This window comes from Piliocolobus tephrosceles, chromosome 6 (genome assembly GCF_002776525.5).
Source record: "Piliocolobus tephrosceles isolate RC106 chromosome 6, ASM277652v3, whole genome shotgun sequence".
Lineage (NCBI taxonomy): Eukaryota > Metazoa > Chordata > Mammalia > Primates > Cercopithecidae > Piliocolobus > Piliocolobus tephrosceles.
In genome coordinates, this window is record NC_045439.1 from 78,490,403 (window position 1) to 78,508,935 (window position 18,533).

Consider the following 18,533-nt stretch of genomic DNA (forward strand, 5'->3'; position numbering starts at 1 on the left):
CTATTATATCCACTTTTCTCAAGTACTACTTTGGATGTGTTTTTATATTTAGTCTGTTTTGCAGTTAGAGCTATAGTAAATACTAAGTAAAAAAAAAAAAAAGATTCCTCATAGGATACAAAACTTTTCTATTTAAGAAAACTTATTCTTTTAGATGCATTTACAATATTGGGCTGCTTTTTTTCCCCCTGTTCTGTCACCCAGACTGAAGTGCAGTGGTGCGATCTTGGTTCACTGCAACCTCTGCCTCCTGAGTTCAAGTGATTCTCCTGCCTCAGCCTCCTGAGTAGCTGGGACTACAGGCGTGTGCCACCATTCTCAGCTGTTTTTTTGTATTTTTAGTAGAGATGGGGTTTCACCATGTTAAGCAGGATGGTCTCAATCTCCTGACCTCGTGATCTGCCCGCCTCAGCCTCCCAAAGTGCTGGGATTACAGGCGTGAGCCACCATTATTAATAGATTGACTTTTCCACAAAGGATTAGTGTTTACTTTGGAGTTTTAAAATTCTCCTGTTTATTATAAAGGGTTTCTCTTCCATTGACTAGGGCCAAAACATTAGCATTATGCTTATCTCTTCTCATTGTCTCTCACCCCACAAATAATCCATTGGCAAATCCACATGGCTTTATATCCAGTATGACTGCTACTTACCGTTTCTACCTCTATTACTCTGGTCCAAGGCACCATGATTTCTTACCTGGATTATTGCGATAGCCTCTTAACTGGTCTCCTTACTTTCATCATTACCCTGCTACAGTTCTCCACAAGTAGCAGAGTGATCCTTTTAAAATGTAAATCAGATTATGCCATTCTTTTGCTCCATATCTTCTAGTGGTCCCCATCTCCCTCAGTAAAATCCAGAATTCTTACCATGACCTACAAGTCCCTATGTAAGCTCATCCTTTGCTGCTGTTTTATTTGCTCCATCACTGGCCTTCTTGCTGTTTCTGAAGTCATCCCAAGCACAATCCTGTGTAAAGATTTGCACCTGCTGTTTCTTCTGCCTCAGAAGCTCTTCTCTGTTGTAACCATACAGGTTTTTTCTTCATTTCATTCAGGTCTCTGCTCAAATGGCACTGCTTATCAGGATGGCCTTCCCATGACCACCCGATATAAAATAACATTCTTCCCATCATCACTTAAATTTCTTCTTTGCACTTTTTCTTCTTTGCATATGTCACCATGTGATCTATTATTTTTTGCCCCTCTTCACACCACCCCTCACCCCAAGTAAGTTGTAAGCTCCATGAGAGCAGAACTTTGTTTTGTTTGTTGTTATATTCTTAGAACCTATAATGGTTATAAGATGATAGGACTGGGTACAAACATGAATCTTAGATCACTAAAGGAGAAGAAGAACTTTTAAGAGAAAGATAAAGTTGAAGCTCAGATTAGCAGGAAGTGAAGCAGTTGGAAGGTTCAGAAACTATGGCAAGTAGAAGAATAGCTGATATGTTGCCACTTTCCTTTTTCCCTATTTTTGTATTTCCCATATGATGTGTTTCTTCCTCCTCCCCATTAGCTTCTCTATCCCATCTGACTAGTACTTGTATCCAGGTAACTTCTGCTAATTTTGTACCTCCTCTTTTTGAGGTACTCTCACTCTGGTATCGTTTATCTCACCTTTAATAGGAGGGGCACTCCATGGCATCTCCTACAGAAGCTGTTCACAAAATGTTTTTGTTCATTTTTTCCCCAAAATATATCAGAATAATTCAAAACACATTAAATGTATATTGTACATTATACAATATAACTCTGTTGCTCAGGCTGGAGTGCAGTGGTGCAATCTTGGTTCACTGTATCACTGTATGACTGCAACCTCTGCCTCCCAGGCTCAAGCTATCCTCCTGCCTCAGCCTCCAAGTAACTGGGACTGCAGGCGCATGCCACCACACCTGACTAATTTTTGTGTTTTTTGTAAAGACGGGGTTTCACCATGTTACTCAGGCTGGTCTCAAACTCCTGGGCTTAAGCGATAGTCGTAGCCTCTCAAAGTGCTGGGATTACAGGAGTGAGCCACCAAGCCCAACCAAAAACTGTAACTTTTTGCAAAACTCCTATTTCAGTGCCAAGGTATAGCTTCAAAGTTAGGATAGTCGTATTTCTCTGATTTCCCTTTTGCTACAAGATATGTACTGTAATGTGGATTTAGCAGCTCATTGACAGGATGTTACCTATCATTTACCCCCACATGAAACTTGGAAACAAAAATGGTTATATATCTATATATATTTCCATAGTTCTATCCTTTTTTTGTCTCATCCACCTCTACTGTTTTCTTTATTGTAATTCAATTCTTGCTTAGAAGGTGTCGGGGATTGTTCTCAAGTTTTCTTGTTCTTTATGCTGTGCCTCCGGGCAGAATATATTGTCGTAAGCAAGATAATTATAACATTATTAGTTTATTCTTCACCCTAATAAATACATATGTTTAATTAGTCAAGGAAAGAAGTATTTGTATCTGCCAGTGCTTCATGTCTTTGATTAAAAAAAATAGAATAGAACTCAGGGAAAAAAGAGATTAATAGCATTTGCAAATTGTGAGGATTGTGGATGCAGGTTATAAGGTTAGACTCATAAATTGACTTAGAGGATATACTTAGGAATGGTACACCTCTCCCAGAATAAGTCTCAGTACGCCTTTATTTTTTAGACCATTCTTGTTTCCTAGAACAACCTCAATAGTACAAATACAAGGAATAACAACATTAACTATATCTACTATTGAGTAGAACCTTAGATGGGGATACTTTTCTTGACGTGAAATTAGTATTGATGCTTGAAAAGATTGTTTAATTTCACATTTTCATATATAGCCAGCCAGTTATAGGGAGAAAAGAAACAAGTAACTGTTATTGCAGAGCTTCCTGAGGAAGGGATAAAATTACAAGGGAGAATATAGCTAATAACCTGCATAGCAGGTATCCAAGGCATTTGAAAACTTGGATTTTGGTCGAGTGCGGTGGCTCACACCTGTAATCCCAGCACTTTGGGAGGCTGAGGTGGGCAGATCACCTGAGATTGGGAGTTCAAGACCAGCCTGACCAATATGGAGAAACCCTGTCCCTACTAAAAAACAAATAATAATAATACAAAATTAGCTGAGTGTGGTGGCACATGCCTGTAATCCCAGCTACTCGGGAGGCTGAGGCAGGAGAATCGCTTGAACTTGGAAGGCGGAGGTTGCGGCGAGCCAAGATCGTGCCATTGCACTCCAGCCTGGACAACAAAAGTGAAACTCCGTCTCAAAAAAAAAAGAAAAAACTTGGATTTTATTTGTGTATTTTGGCTTATGAATATTTTAGTAGGTTTTATGATTTCAATATGTTGTGCAAACTTCTGAAATTTGGAAAATTTTAGCAGTTGTACTTGTTTTATAAGCTAACTTTATATATTTGGTTTGAGTAATCTAATCATTTCAAATTTAAGATAATGTTTATAGTGTTCCTGTCATACATAGTTCCTCTTTTACAAAACTATATTAGGAACTATATGAACTACATTTCATTATGTAGTAGTGTATTCTATAACCTTAATCATGTGTACATAATTTAGTACCTAAGTTTGCATCTGATAATTCATTTTTCTTTTCTCACAGACAAACTTTCCAGAAATGATGAATAGATATAAACAGCTATTGACCTATATTCGGAGTGCAGTCACAAGAAATTATTCTGAAAAATCCATTAATTCTATTCTTGATTATATCTCTACTTCTAAACAGGTTAGACTCAATTTTCCCCTCTTGGCACTATCAGTGTGTTTATTATTTATAGTAAGGGCTTTGTTCTTTACAAATGAAAAGACCTAGAGCTTCTATTTAAGTAGTTATGCTAGTTATTAGTGTGCTTTAAAAATGATAAGTACTATTTTCCTGGTTATATTACTGATTATATAATAGTAAAAGGTAATAACTCCAGCTTGATCTCTTTAAATAATTGCTTCAGATACTAAAATCTGTAAACAACTTTTCAGCCTTTTGTTAGACTCCTATACAGTTGCTACCACGGGTCCTTCTAGTAGACTCCATTAGCACTTCAGCTAGCCATTCCGAGGTGTTGAATACACTGAATTACAGGTTATTTGTATGGATTTGGTTATATTAAAATCTTTGAGAAGTGCCTGTGCTCTTATCAGTTAGTGTTTGGCATTACTCAACAGGTGCTCAGTAAATGCTTCTGCAAAGGATGGGTGGATAATGAAAGAAGAGCTACTGATGAAAGAAACTAAAGAAGGTATTGGGAGTGATAGTGCTTTCATTATGAGTCTAGATTTTGGTTGTTAAGAAAACCAATGATTATATATTTTTTTGCAAGATAATTTTTAATTGGGTCATTTGGTCTCATCCTTGTAAGCAGTGTAGTCCTCAGTTTTAGTTTTTCATCCTCATACTCTGTGATATTTGGGTACAAGATATAGTCTCTATATCATTTAGTATTTCTTAGAATATTTGATATTTTTTGTACTTACAATCAAAGAATGTTCAGATCAAAATCAGCCTCATTTAATGTCTTTTCTACTAGATGTCATTTTTTTCAGGCAGTTCTACTCTTTATATTTAAATTTTATGTAATGCAGATAGAAGAAGGTAAACTTACATGTTTTGTTAGAATAGTAACACTTAACGACACTAATTCTAGAATTAAATTATATATTGTGGAGCTTTCCTAAAGTGGGGAAATGGTTTCCAACTCTTAAAAACGAGTGTCATCAAAACATATTTGATACACGGTTTATAAATATTATGCCAGTAATTGGAGCAAGGAGAGGGAATCCAGTGATTTTGAAACTTCAGGACTGCATGCTCTGTGTGCTGTTATATGTAAGGTTTTTGTCTTTTGAAAGTAACACCAGATACTGGGTGGGCGGTACTCTGTTCTATTCAATATGCCATCAGTAGTCATGCATAAATAGATGTATTTTTCTGAAAATGTGAAATTTTCCTGCTCTTACAGTCCTCTTCTTGATCCAGTTAAGCAGAGAATTAGATATTCAAACAAAGGCAAAGCCAGAAGTAGGGGGAAGAGGGTGGGCAGGGGAACTTAACAAGATGTAAAACAAATAATGATTTCCATGAAAAAATGCCACACAGATTGGTGAATTGGTGGTAATTAGACATAGCTAAAATTATACTAGACTTTTCTTTCCACCCACCTCCATGGTTTACCAATGACTTAAAAGCTATGCAGTTGAGTTACTTAGTCACTTTATAGAAGAATTTTGAGGGAAGGAGCTTATTTCTTTCTTCACCAGCATGCTTAGTGTTTGCCACATTGTAGGCTCCAGATAAGGGTTGAGTGAATAAGATATACACTGTTAGTAACAATACAACTAGTTCTATGTACATTTCATTTACTGCTGTTAATATGAAATGAGTGGCTGATCTGAGTAGTGGTATTTACAGCTAATTGAGCACAACCAGTTACAGATTACTTTGTTCCTTCTCCAATCCTACTGCTTCACTTGACTAGCTTTTTAAAAAGTAAAATAAAATACAGAATGAATTATTAATTTGGGAGGGACAAACGTATGCTATTCCAGCATGAGAACTTACCGCAGTATGTTTTTATGGGGAAATATTTTCTGGGTTTTATAAAACAAGCGATCATGGCACTTGTAAATTTGGTCTGTATTTTGCTTCAGTTTGTTAATTTTTTGGACTGTAGAAGACATTCAGTAAGATACAGATAGTGTATCTTATGTGTATTAAAGTTCAAAGATGCACTTTTAGTTTGTTCAAATTAACTTTATTAACAGGTACAAATTTGCTGTTTACAATTATAGAATTCTGATTTTTTATGTCAGATGGATTTACTGCAGGAATTCTATGAAACAACACTGGAAGCTTTGAAAGATGCTAAGAATGATAGACTGTGGTTTAAGACAAACACAAAGGTAACAATTATAATTACTTACACTTTTCTTTTGAAAAGTGGGTGGGTGTTTTTAACAAAGTCTCCTGAAGATACACATCTTCTGTTGAAATCTTGATTTTAATAAGTTTGCTTTCTTGCAGCTTGGAAAATTATATTTAGAACGAGAGGAATATGGAAAGCTTCAAAAAATTTTACGCCAGTTACATCAGTCCTGCCAGGTAGCTTTCCCTTATTTTTTTCTGAATATTTCTTCATAATAAAAGTATAATCAAAAATTATATTCAAAATATTGTTTAGGGGTGTTTTTGTTTAAGCATTATCCCAAAAATAAAATTTAGAAAATACGTTATAAAATTACCTTTTTTTTTTTCTTTTTTTTTTGAGAGAGGGTCTGGCTCTGTCACCCAGGCTGGAGAATGCAGTGGCGCAATCTTGGCTCACTGCAACCTCTGCCTCCTGGGCTGAAGCAGTCTTCCCACCTCAGCCTCCTAAGTAGCTGGGACTACAAGCGCACACCACCATGCCCAGCTAATTTTTTGTATTTTTTTGGAGAGGTGGAGTTTTGCCGTGTTGCCCAGGCTGGTCTTGAACTCTTGAGCTTAGGCAATCCACCCACCTCGGCCACCCAAAGTGCTGGGATTACAAGCGTGAGCCACCATGCCTGGCCCCTCAATCTTTATTCTTTGTGTAATGAGGTACCAAGTATCAATAAACAAACAGGCCTGTTGTAATACTTAACTATTATATTGATATTTAGTTATATACCCTATGAAAACAGAGCCGGGATATTATAAGCATGTGTAATAAAGATATTTTTATATTCCGATTTATATGAATCCTAGCAGCATTGTCCAACAGAACTTTAAGTCATACTGAGAATGTTCTATATCTGTTGTCCAATATGGTACCACCAGCTATGTGTAGCTGTCAAGCATTTGAAGTATGTCTAGTGTGACAGAGGTACTGAGTTCTTTATTTTCTGTTATTAATTACTTTATATTTGAAAAGCCATATGGTCAGGACAGAATGGCTCTATAACTTTTAACCAGGCTTTCATTTTATATTCCCTTTTTTGTCTTAACCAAATACATCATTTAATACTAGTTTAAATTGAATGTGGAAATACTGCTTTAAATATTTTTAAACTCTTCTAGTGCCATGTACTATTTTTTTCCAACCCCTCCCGCCCCCGCCACCATGTAGTATTATTTAAATGATATATGTGTCATTTCTGTGAATGGGAGAAATGATCAAGAGACTGTTCTAAATGAATCACCTGCAGATACTCAATAGTTTTGTAAAGCAGATTAGTCACTTAGGAATTATTTCTTGTCTACGCATTGTTAGGATGCTTTAGTCTGATTCATAACCAACTGGAGGTTCAGTTCCCTGTGAAATGGAAATGTTGGAGCAGCCATCTCTGAATGTGGAGGGTCTTTCAGTATGTATATAAGGAATTTGAGAAAACCCTTTGAAGAAGTTTTGCTTTAAGAACGTAAGAAAAATGCTATCAGGATAGTAAATAGCATTATATTACTTAGTACTTTGGTGGAAGTATGTTCAGGGAAAGATGAAGCATACTCTAGATGTATAAATTGTTTTGTATATTGTATGTTTTACTCTGGTTGTGATTCATTAGTGAATAATTAAACAGAATTTTAAGTTTGAAGACCCAATAAACAATAAATTTTGGCTTAGTGTATGTCAGTGTGAGATATTTATGAATATCTTACTGCTGATCATATTGCTATTTTTCATGGCCCACTTTTCGTGGGCTGTTGGTCAACTTTAAAGGCATGCTCAAATGTGAGCACCTTTTTGTGATTCATGTGACGTCCTCCAGGAAAGTTAGTCCCTATTTCATTCTCCTAGGCACTTGGTTTATGCTTCACCTAGTCATTGTCATTTATATTGTAATTTACTTACTGACAGATTAATCTTCTACTAGAGTGTGAACTTTTTGAGACCAAGAACCTTGGGGTTTTTAACTTTTATTTCCTCATGATAGACCCAGCACCTGGCATGTGGAAGGGACTTAGGAAGGGCTTTTTACTTGAATAGGTGGTTGTAAAGCAGTTGTGAAGATTTGGGGAAGACAATAATAAACCTCCTAGATAAAAACATAAACATTAAAACATTTCATACATAGAGCAGTCCCCCCAACCCTTATCCACAGTTTGCGTTCCTCAATTTCAGTTTCGTGTGGTCAACTTATTTCCTGTGGTCAACTTATTTCCTGTGGTCAACTTATTTCCTGTGGTCTGAAAATAAGATATTTTGAGAGAGAGAGAGAGATCACATTCACATAACTTTTATTACAGTGTATTATTATGTGTTCTATTACATGATCAGTTATTGTTAATGTCTTACTGTACTTGATTTATAAATTAAACTTAATCATAGGTATGTATGTACAGTAAGTTTTCACTTAACATTGTTAATAGGTTCTTAGAAACTGTGATTTAATGTTCTTTTGTTCAACACCACATTGATGAGGGGAAAAAATGATTTCATTGTACATTGTTTTGCTTAAGGTCATGGTTTCCAAGAACCTATCGACAGTGTTGAATGAGGACTTACTATATAGGAAAAAACATAGTACTATACATAGTTTCAGACATCCACTGGAGGTCTTAGAATATATTCACTATGGATAAGGAAGGACTATTGTACAAAAAACCTTTGGCTACTTTTTCCTTATAACTAAAAAGTGGAAAGGATGTGTTAGTTTCTTTTTGGCCATTACAAGTAGTATTCTTAGTACTGTAGCTTCCAATTAAAATTTGTATTGCCTTTTCTCATGGAAATAGTATTATAAATGTAAGATTTCCAGGCTAATGCAAATAAGAATTACTGTCTGAATTCTATCTTGTCTAAAGTTAAGTATTTGCTTTCCTAGACTGATGATGGAGAAGATGATCTGAAAAAAGGTACACAGTTATTAGAAATATATGCTTTGGAAATTCAAATGTACACAGCACAGAAAAATAACAAAAAACTTAAAGCACTCTATGAACAGTCACTTCACATCAAGTCTGCCATCCCTCATCCACTGATTATGGGAGTTATCAGAGGCAAGTTTGGTTTGGAGAGGGTGGGCAGTGGCATGGGGAGATATCAAAGTGTTTAATTAAGCTCTTGCTTTTTAGAACTTCAGTGTATACCTTGGGGCCAGTACTCTTCAAGTTATATAATTTAAAAACAGAGGCACTGAAATAGTTTTCATTTGGCCTTTATGAGGTGGTCAATCTTGTTATTACAGAATGAAAATGTCCTATTTTCTCGTGTCTTATTCTTCACAGAATGTGGTGGTAAAATGCACTTGAGAGAAGGTGAATTTGAAAAGGCACACACTGATTTTTTTGAAGCCTTCAAGAATTATGATGAATCGGGAAGTCCAAGACGAACCACTTGCTTAAAATATTTGGTCTTAGCAAATATGCTTATGAAATCGGGAATAAATCCATTTGACTCACAGGAGGTACGTGTGTTTTAATTGTTAATTTCTCTTATCAGCTATCTGGAAATGAATGTTATTTCTTTTTTTAAAATGTTATTTCTTTGTACATATATTTAGTTATTTTTTTTCTTTACTGTGTTTAGGCCAAGCCGTACAAAAATGATCCAGAAATTTTAGCAATGACGAATTTAGTAAGGTAAGATTTTATATTTCAGTTAAGATAAATTTCCTTAAAGCAGTTCATAAAGGAGCAAGAGATAAAACTTTTCAGAACTCAGTTGGTATTCAACATTTGCCCTTTTGTATTTTCTTAGAAAAGTTTGTAGAATTTTTATTTTCTGAAGTTACTTATATGCTGTTTTCTGTAGCCATAAGATTTTATAAAGTATCCACTACTTAGTTTTCCTATTATCCGTGTGTGTGTCTGTCTGTCTGCGCACACACACATGCACCTGCGTCTTTCAGTGGAAAATTGATTGTGGATGTCTTAAAACGTTATTTCACAATGGTACTGCCTATACCTCTCTTAATCCAAATGAAATTATGAACTAGTCCAAGATGAGTCAAGAATTTTCAGTAAGACAAGACGGCATAAGCATATTTCTTTACTCATATATTTTCTCAATTATAAGATGGAAGTATTTTTTTAAATGTTTACAATGGATAATTTTCTGAGGTGGAGTGTGGGGTGGCAGAAGGGTCATACTGGTAAGAAACTCAAGATTTATGGAATGATTCGTAATGATGGTTAACCACTGAAGAACCTACCATAGTCAATTAATATTCAACAAAATTATGGAAGATAAGACCAAACAAAAAACTAGAAGAAAAGGCCCATTTTTGCAAAAGGAATTAGTAAGAGAAACTTTCCTGCAGGCATAGAATAAATGGAACCCAGGGTTTTTGTGGGTTTTATTCATTAAAAAGTATAAGAAATTTACCAAGTTTCTTCAGGTCTTTTATTATAAGTTGTACAGCTGAGTTTTACCACAGCTGGAAAAACGTAGTTAGGGACATAAAGCAGGGCTTTTTTTTTTTTTTTTTTTTCAGATATATGTAAATAATTTAGGTGACCAGAAGTTCTATTTATAGTACTTTTTCATTGAACAGAAAATACTATTAGACTGCAAATTATGGGTCACCTACATATAAATTGTATGTACTTGGAGAAAATAACTTATTTCATGATATTAAAGTTCCTGTGTAAAATGTCCTCATTTAACTTTTAAACCTTAATTTTAGCTGCAAAAAAAAAAAGGGGGGGTTTTTTAGAGGGACTAAGAACAGTTGGGAATTAAAAACCTTAAGTTACCGCATTAAATCAGTTTCTTTATTGTTTATTTTAATTTGGTTGTTGAATTAAGTTACTTTTAATTATGATGCTTTTAATAAAGATGAAGAAAACTTCTCTTTATTTCAGGTAGTTTATTGCATTCACATTTGGTCACATTAATTAAGAACCAAAGTTGTTTATAATGTTAAATTGCTGAGCAGCAATTTAGAAAGAAATATGGAGGAAAAGCTTTGCCCTAGACATTGATATTTTATATAAATTAAATTGGTTAAGTACATTAAAATTGGTTAAAGGACTGATTTATCAGAACTTTATCTGACTTACATCAGAATATATAATGATATTTATATATTTATTATATCCAACTACTCCAGTGAAGCCACTGTATTGGAACTCAAAACTTACTTTAATGGTAAATTTTGACCCACATGATGTGACCCATGGTGTCCCACAATTTTGTATAAGTTGTTTTTTTTTTAAACCCCGCTTAAGAAATGGAAGAATGTCTTACAGTTAAAATATGTATGTGTACAAATATAAAATAAATGTTTATGCAAGTGTTTTCAATTCTTGAATATGTCCTCTTATATAGTATATTACAGCAGTGTATTTGGGGTAGGTAAGAAAGTAATGCTTCCTAATTTTATCTTCCTAGTCAGTTGCCAGGAGACTAGAGGAAAATAATTCCTGTTGAAGCACTTGAATCAGCTGCCCCTAACATGAAGTTACATTGGGACCCAGCAGATGGAAGCACTAGCAGAGGGCGTGCAGAATAGCTGATGATACATATAAAGCAGACAGTGGTGCCATATCCAGAAGGTTGGATTCTTCCTTCTCAGCACCTTTAGCAATCCCCATAGAGCTTTACAGAATTATTTCAAGAGGAGATACTAGGTACCTCAGAGAATTATGACTATAAATCAGCCTTTGGCCTTCTGCAACAGGGGATTCCATCACTCTTGACTTTGTGTGTACACCTAGTTGGCACTAATTATCTGCCACTGATGTCTCTGCTTTATAGCTCAGTGTTATTTTAAGGTTAGAGAGACTTGAGAAATGTTCCTTTTGAAAATTTTGACAGTTGCTGGTAGCTTTCTAGAATAAAAAAGTTAGGAAGCTGCATTTTCTGAATAACCTACACAGAGGATATACTCTCTTATTTGAAAGACACAGCTACACCCATTCATGTAGTAGTGTACATGAAACCCGGTTCCTTTCATTATGAACAATTAGGAATTAAATGCACAATTTCATTTGGAAACATCGAACATTAAATAGTCGTTAAATGTTTTATTGCTAACTTTTAACAAAAATAAGATATTGAAGTGATTTTAATTAACTATGTATAAATATAGTATATAACCCCAAAAGAAGATTTATTTAATCTTTCTTTTAAAAAACCGAAAGCATGAAAAGGAAATTTATATTTTTTTGGCAGAAGGATATATGTGCTTGTTTAACTCTGATTTCCATGACAGAAAGTATATCTAGATTTTTCCATATGAAAATTGAGAAACAGGCTCTTTGAATTATCTGATTTAATAACTTCTTCATGTTTGACATAATTTACACTTTTTGTTTTTCTATTAGTGCCTATCAGAATAATGACATCACTGAATTTGAAAAGATTCTAAAAACAAATCACAGCAACATCATGGATGATCCTTTCATAAGAGAACACATCGAAGGTATGTTCTTTCTGCCGACTGGATTCTATTACTTTCTTTGCCACTGTCAAACAAATGCTTCTTAATGAAGCTGCATGGCATTAAGCTGTTTTTCTTCTGTCTATTGCAAAGTATAGATATGTTTCTAAATGCTGTCATTGGATGGGATATTCCTTAGAATTATGAAGCTGTTTAAAGAAATTAGCCAATTTCGTATTAATATAGTCAAGTTTATATATAATGTCCATTTTGTTTAAGGTAACTGTCCCTTTTTTAAAAAATCTAATATAGATGCTGTTGCATGTTTATTATTGATGCTTAGGTTCAAAGTTAATTTTTAGGGTTTCTTTTTGACAAATAACAAAAGTTTTGAAAATATCCTGCTGTAGATAATGCTCAGATGTACTGTGAAAGATAAGGTAACATTGTGAAGGTTTCATACCAGTAAGTGAATGAGGTTTTTAGCAAGTTACGTTGAATTACCAAAGACTACAATCATCTCTTTGTTCTTGAACCTCTTTTATAGCTCCAATTTTCCCACCTATTACGGAGCTATTTGAAGGTTTTTAAATGACCATTTGGAACTAGATTTCAGATGCATCAGAAGTAATGTTCTCTTGTTCCCCATCTTCCTTTCTCTTTTAATCAACAGACATTTGAAAAGTTCTCACATGAACCTAGAATGATACTGCAGTTTATAGATATAGAAAAATGTAGAATCTTTGTACATGAATTTCAACCTGATTTTTAAAAATTTTAAGACAAAACTGGAGGAAATTGTAAACGCATTATATGAAATATAGTAGTCTAGGTTTTGAAAGAGTCTAAAACAAGGAACTTGGCTGGCTGATACAAATCAGAGCTTCTTAAAGTATGTTGACTGTTGAGGACATGATAAGTAGTGTAATATTGAGAAGGCAAGACAATATTTTGGTAGAGTGTCAACGTCAACAAAATCAAGGAGGTGGGAACAAGAAGTTATGGGATAGGCAGCAACTGATCATACTGTGCATCCATTGACCCAGGTATTTTAAAATCTAAACACTTTATATCCTTGGCAATCAGGAAAATGTATTTTGAGAAGAGAATTAGGAGTACATAATGATTCATAAAGATATCATACAAACTTAAATAAAATGTTACTTTAATTTTTTGTCTTTCAGAGCTTTTGCGAAACATCAGAACACAAGTGCTTATAAAATTAATTAAGCCTTACACAAGAATACATATTCCTTTTATTTCTAAGGTACTTACATTCATGGATTTTAATGGTGTTTATAATTTATAGTTATAAATGCAGTATACCAGTCTTCCATTTAAGAGTCACTCTAACTTGGTAACATTTTATTATAATAATACATTTTGTAAGTTAAACATAAGGGCTTTAGTTTTAATTTTTTATTTATTTTTATTTATTTTTTAAGAGACAGGGTCTTGCTGTATAGCCCAGGCTGGAGTACAATGTCTATTCACAGACACAGTGTGGCACACTATAGTCTTGAACTCCTGATTTCAGGCAAGCCTCCTACCTCAGCCTCCTGAGTAGCTGGGGCTGGGCTTTACTTTTAATGTGAATTTTTCTGTTTTCTTGGCATAAATTGAGTTAACAGCAAAGAGCCTTAACATTGTAACAAAGAAATTAGGAATCACTAAATTTCTTTTTAAACATACTTTCACTCTCAGAGAAAATTTGTAGGGGAGAGTAGTGGCTAAAATATATAATTGATGAAGGGTTAACTTCAACCACAATAAAATTGTTGTAGGAATATACTTCAGAAGTTAAAAATTTAAGTCTTTATCAGACCTGTGTTCTCAGAGATATTTTGAAGTGAGAATGTAATATGTTTAAAAATTTTCTCTTCACTAATTTTGCTTTAAGTGATAGAAATGAATTAAAATTAGAATGATTATGTAAAATTATGAAGTCTTTAAAATGTGAATTAGTATATAACAAGTCTTTTGTCTTAGGAGTTAAACATAGATGTAGCTGATGTGGAGAGCTTGCTGGTGCAGTGCATATTGGATAAGTAAGTACTTTACTATTTTTTATCACAAAATATTTGGTACCATAAGTTTTGAATAATAGTGACAAAGGTAGCAACTGGATTATTGATTATTCATAAAAAGCACCCTTTTGTTATGGTTTTCTATTAGAAGAGATATATATGTATGTGTGATGGTTTTTGATGAATGGGCATGTTAAACACATCTCAGAAAAAGTTCTAAGTGATTTTTCAGAAGGATTTCTTATCATATACAGCCAAAGAATTATTTAATGAATAGTATTTGTGTATGCTTTTAAGTATAGGGTATGTGGTACATAACATTTTTGAAATTACATCTTTCTTAAAAACAGTACAGTGCTTAAAACTTCATGGGTGATATTTGCCTTTGATTAATTGGATAAATCTATGCCTCATGGTTCTTTCAGTGAAACTGATGAAAAGTATCTGAAATCTGGTTTCTATCTGGAGTTTGAATAACACAGTGAAGTTAAAACTAACACTGAACTCATTTAATGTAGGCAGCTGCTTTTTTTTTTTTTTGCATTTGTTGATACTGTATTTTATGAAACATTAGTCCAGAAACTGTGCTTGATGAAAGTCTTTTGTAGACACATCTTATTTATTTATTTCTAGCACTATTCATGGCCGAATTGATCAAGTCAACCAACTCCTTGAACTGGATCATCAGAAGAGGGGTGGTGCACGATATACTGCACTAGATAAATGGACCAACCAACTAAATTCTCTCAACCAGGCTGTAGTCAGTAAACTGGCTTAACAGAGAACAAGCTTTTACAGACGTCCTTAAGGCAACAGTGCAGAGATGTAATCCTTAAAAGAACTGGGAATGGCAAAACTACTGTCGGTTGATGTGTCCTGAAAATTATTGGAGTTATGGCAGAAGTGCTTTTTTGATCAACTGGTTTGTGTTTTGCTGCTGCATTTATCCCAAGAAAAACAGCTTTAATCTCCAGAAGAAAACCAAAATACCATGGGATTTATGCTGTATTGACATCTTGCCCTAAACATGCAACATCATAGTAATTTGTCATGGGCAACATGACCAGAGAGAAGATTTTTGTCATGATTTTAAATACACTGACACGCTACTGTTGGTTAAATTTAAACATGTTTTACCTGCAGAAATTCTCTCACAAATAACCTGCAATAACTTGAAATGCATACCCTTTTGAACACTTCCTTTTCTCATGTATAAATTAAAATGTTTGCTGCATTTTGCAAAATGTCAATTCTCTAAAAATGTGTCCGTATATTTCTGTACCTGCAGTGTAGTAAAGGTTTAGACGAAACCCCATAATTATAGTGGCATACTGTCACTTAGGTTTCAAGCAGCAAAATAAACAGTGCAGCTCAGAAATTGTAGTTTGGTTCTTGATGTGTTTTTATTACATTTGGAGTTGTTGTTTTGTTTTTTAGTACCTTCGAAATTTCAAATTATTTTATCTTCAGTTAATGATTTTAAAAAGCCTGGGGGCAAATAAGCTGGTTATTTGCTTTCAAGTTTTTAAAAGTAGTCTTTATTGATACAGTAAGGAGAACTACTTTCTAACAAAACACTTGCATAGTTATGACAGTGATGCTTTAAAGGAATAAAATTCTTTTTTTTTTAAAGAGTGATATTCCTTTTCAAAAGAATACTAACTCTCAGAATGTTCACTTTAAACAAATATGCCAGAACATAGACAGCTAAATGAATGTTACTCTGAATAGTGATCATGCTGGAAGGTTGTTTCCTAATGCCAGCAATCTACCATTGCCCAAAACCTGTTGGGTTTACTCTTTTAGAATTGCATTCAAAGTTAATTTGTCACAGACACTATTAACTTTATGATTATATGTTGTTTTAAAAAATACAGTATTAGGAAGCTTGATTATTTTTAGTTACCATTATTTGGCACCAAGTGAAAGTTTCCAAAACTTCCACCTAACTTTGAGGTAATGCAGAAAGTATACAACTGGCTTTGAAAGCAATCCCAAAAGAGTTTTAAAGGTTTTTTGAGCAGTGCAGTGTACTTAGGAGAATGAACTGTGGCCTTCCAAGGTAACAAACTACCTTAAAGGAACTCAGCTCATTTGAATGTATTGAGTTTTGGATGTATTTGTTTCATTTTTTAAAAAGTTCACATTATTTTATAGTGTCTAAAGGAAGAACTAAGATTAACATAATTTCTTTGGTTTTTCTATTGCTTGTTATTATGTAAAAACTGGGTGGCAGTTCAGAAGGAAGATTGTAACAGAAGAGTGACAACCAAGAATTTTTTGATCATTAAATCAGATTTTATAAACAGTGGAAGGAGCATGGACTTAAAACAAGGCATGCTTATTCGGTTTTGTCAAAATTTTACGAAAATATGTGATATATATTTATACTAAAACTATATAATCCTTAGATTTAGAAAAGCAATCAGTTAATGTCTTTAGCAGACTAAAGCAGTATTAAACACAGGTACAAGTTGGAAATTGTAGAAAACGGAAAGAAAACAAAAGACAAAATGTCTATGGTAGGGAATAAAAGAGTTTAAGATATTATAAAATTATGTGTATTTTCTTCTCTTTTACATAAATCATTTGTGAAAAGTGTGCTAAACTTTTTTTACAAGAGTGATATTAATTAGGATTTATTTTTCAATATAATTTGGAGACCCTTTGTTATCCAAATAAAAATGATGAGTTTCTGTGCCTGTATTCAAATATGTATGCATGTGATAACCCTTGAAAGCTAAAGCCCTTCTTAACTTTGAGTTGATGGAATTAGAATTCAAAGGATTTGAATGAAATGATTTAACCTTTATCCTCCAATTCTTGCAGTGCCCAGTTCTCCTGTGCTATCTTTGCTTTGTACAATAGTGCATCTTCCACTTTCTAGAGAGAAAGCATGCACTTGTTTTTCTGTGGAAAACTGGGCTAAATATATAACAGGATCCAAAGTTATACCATAATAATTTATTGTAATTGTGTATTACGTAGCTTTGTTTACCCAGATACAGGTGCGTTCTTTTTTTTCTGTTAGTCATTTGTGACTTCTGTTCTGGAATACAGGTTTTTAAATATATCTTAACAGTCTGACTAACTTAAAATAATTTATTCTTCCCTTAAAACGTTTCTCTGTGTTTTTGTGCATCAAATATTGTAGAGTTGATATCTTAGAGATTGCTTATCAAAATATAAATTTAGGGGAAGTTAAAAATCGATTGGCAAATTTGTAGCATTTATTCACTGATTAAATCTTTTCCACTTTTGTGAAAACCGTACCAGTGGTTTACATCATATTGTAATGTGTTCATCTCATTTTTCTTTTTATCCCTCAACCTAGCTAAAAGTTACTGCAAAGAAGTCTTTGGCTGCCACAAGTAGATGCTGTCTACTACAAGAGCTGGATTTCCATTACTCATTCTTGCTCTTACATTAAAGTTGTTGATTAAATACTTTTTCTCCACATCTTAATGTAACATAACTGATTTCTTTTTAAAGATGAGTATATATATACTAAGTAATGCTCTCATTACGTGAGTCCTTTCTAACTACAGGCTGATACATCTTTCAAGAAAACTGAGAATCTAGTATTTAAGTGAGAGAGGCCTGTTTTAAATGGGCTATGCTGTGGGTGGTACTGTTTGTTACCTTATGTAAGACTTAGGTTTGTCTTAAACTGAAAAACTCTTATTCTTAATATTTAAAATATCCACGATGGTAGAAATTTTTGAGAAATTTTCTTTTTTAATCATTTTTTAATTCTTCAGTAAACACAGGTACGTATACTTCTGTGGTGTCAGTGTCAGTCTAAATCTATGGGTGAAGCAGTTAGTCCGTAAGACAAAAAATTATTTGCCTAGTGGATTCTCTTTACCTCTTTTTAAGAAGCTCAGAGATCTGTAATCATTAATTTACTAAGGATTTGTTGAAATATTATTTTAGTCACTTTTAAACCTGAAAATTTCTCTTTTGATTTACATTGTTGAAGTGAGGCTTGAGCATACAAAACAAGTAAAACTGGGAGTTTCATTCTTCGTATGGGATTTATGACTAAATATTTCTACCATTTTGAGGAAGATAAACATTTTGAACTGAAATATATAACAAAAAATAAAAAGGAATTTGACATTTAACTATTGTGTTTCAAAGTGTTTAAGAACACTATCCAGAACAAGAGATGGAGTATCAGGTTTCAGAATGTGACACAAAAGGCATTTGGTCTTCATTCATGT

At 33.7% G+C, this 18,533-nt stretch overlaps 1 protein-coding gene across 2 annotated transcripts in view; it reads left to right on the forward strand.

Moving 5' to 3' along the window:
• Positions 1-17,751, forward strand: part of COPS2 (COP9 signalosome subunit 2) — a 30,754-nt gene extending 13,003 nt beyond the window's left edge. Inside the window, exons 4-13 of one of the 2 annotated variants that reach the window (XM_023227239.2) lie at positions 3,603-3,728; positions 5,789-5,899; positions 6,021-6,098; positions 8,780-8,954; positions 9,183-9,361; positions 9,484-9,536; positions 12,225-12,322; positions 13,465-13,547; positions 14,270-14,328; positions 14,941-17,751. In XM_023227239.2, coding sequence (XP_023083007.1) covers positions 3,603-3,728; positions 5,789-5,899; positions 6,021-6,098; positions 8,780-8,954; positions 9,183-9,361; positions 9,484-9,536; positions 12,225-12,322; positions 13,465-13,547; positions 14,270-14,328; positions 14,941-15,085 — 1,107 coding nt within the window. In that variant the 3' untranslated portion in view covers positions 15,086-17,751. The remainder of the gene's footprint in view (positions 1-3,602; positions 3,729-5,788; positions 5,900-6,020; positions 6,099-8,779; positions 8,955-9,182; positions 9,362-9,483; positions 9,537-12,224; positions 12,323-13,464; positions 13,548-14,269; positions 14,329-14,940) is intronic. The other variant, XM_023227240.3, reaches the window with a different exon arrangement.
• The last annotated feature ends 782 nt before the right edge of the window (positions 17,752-18,533 follow it).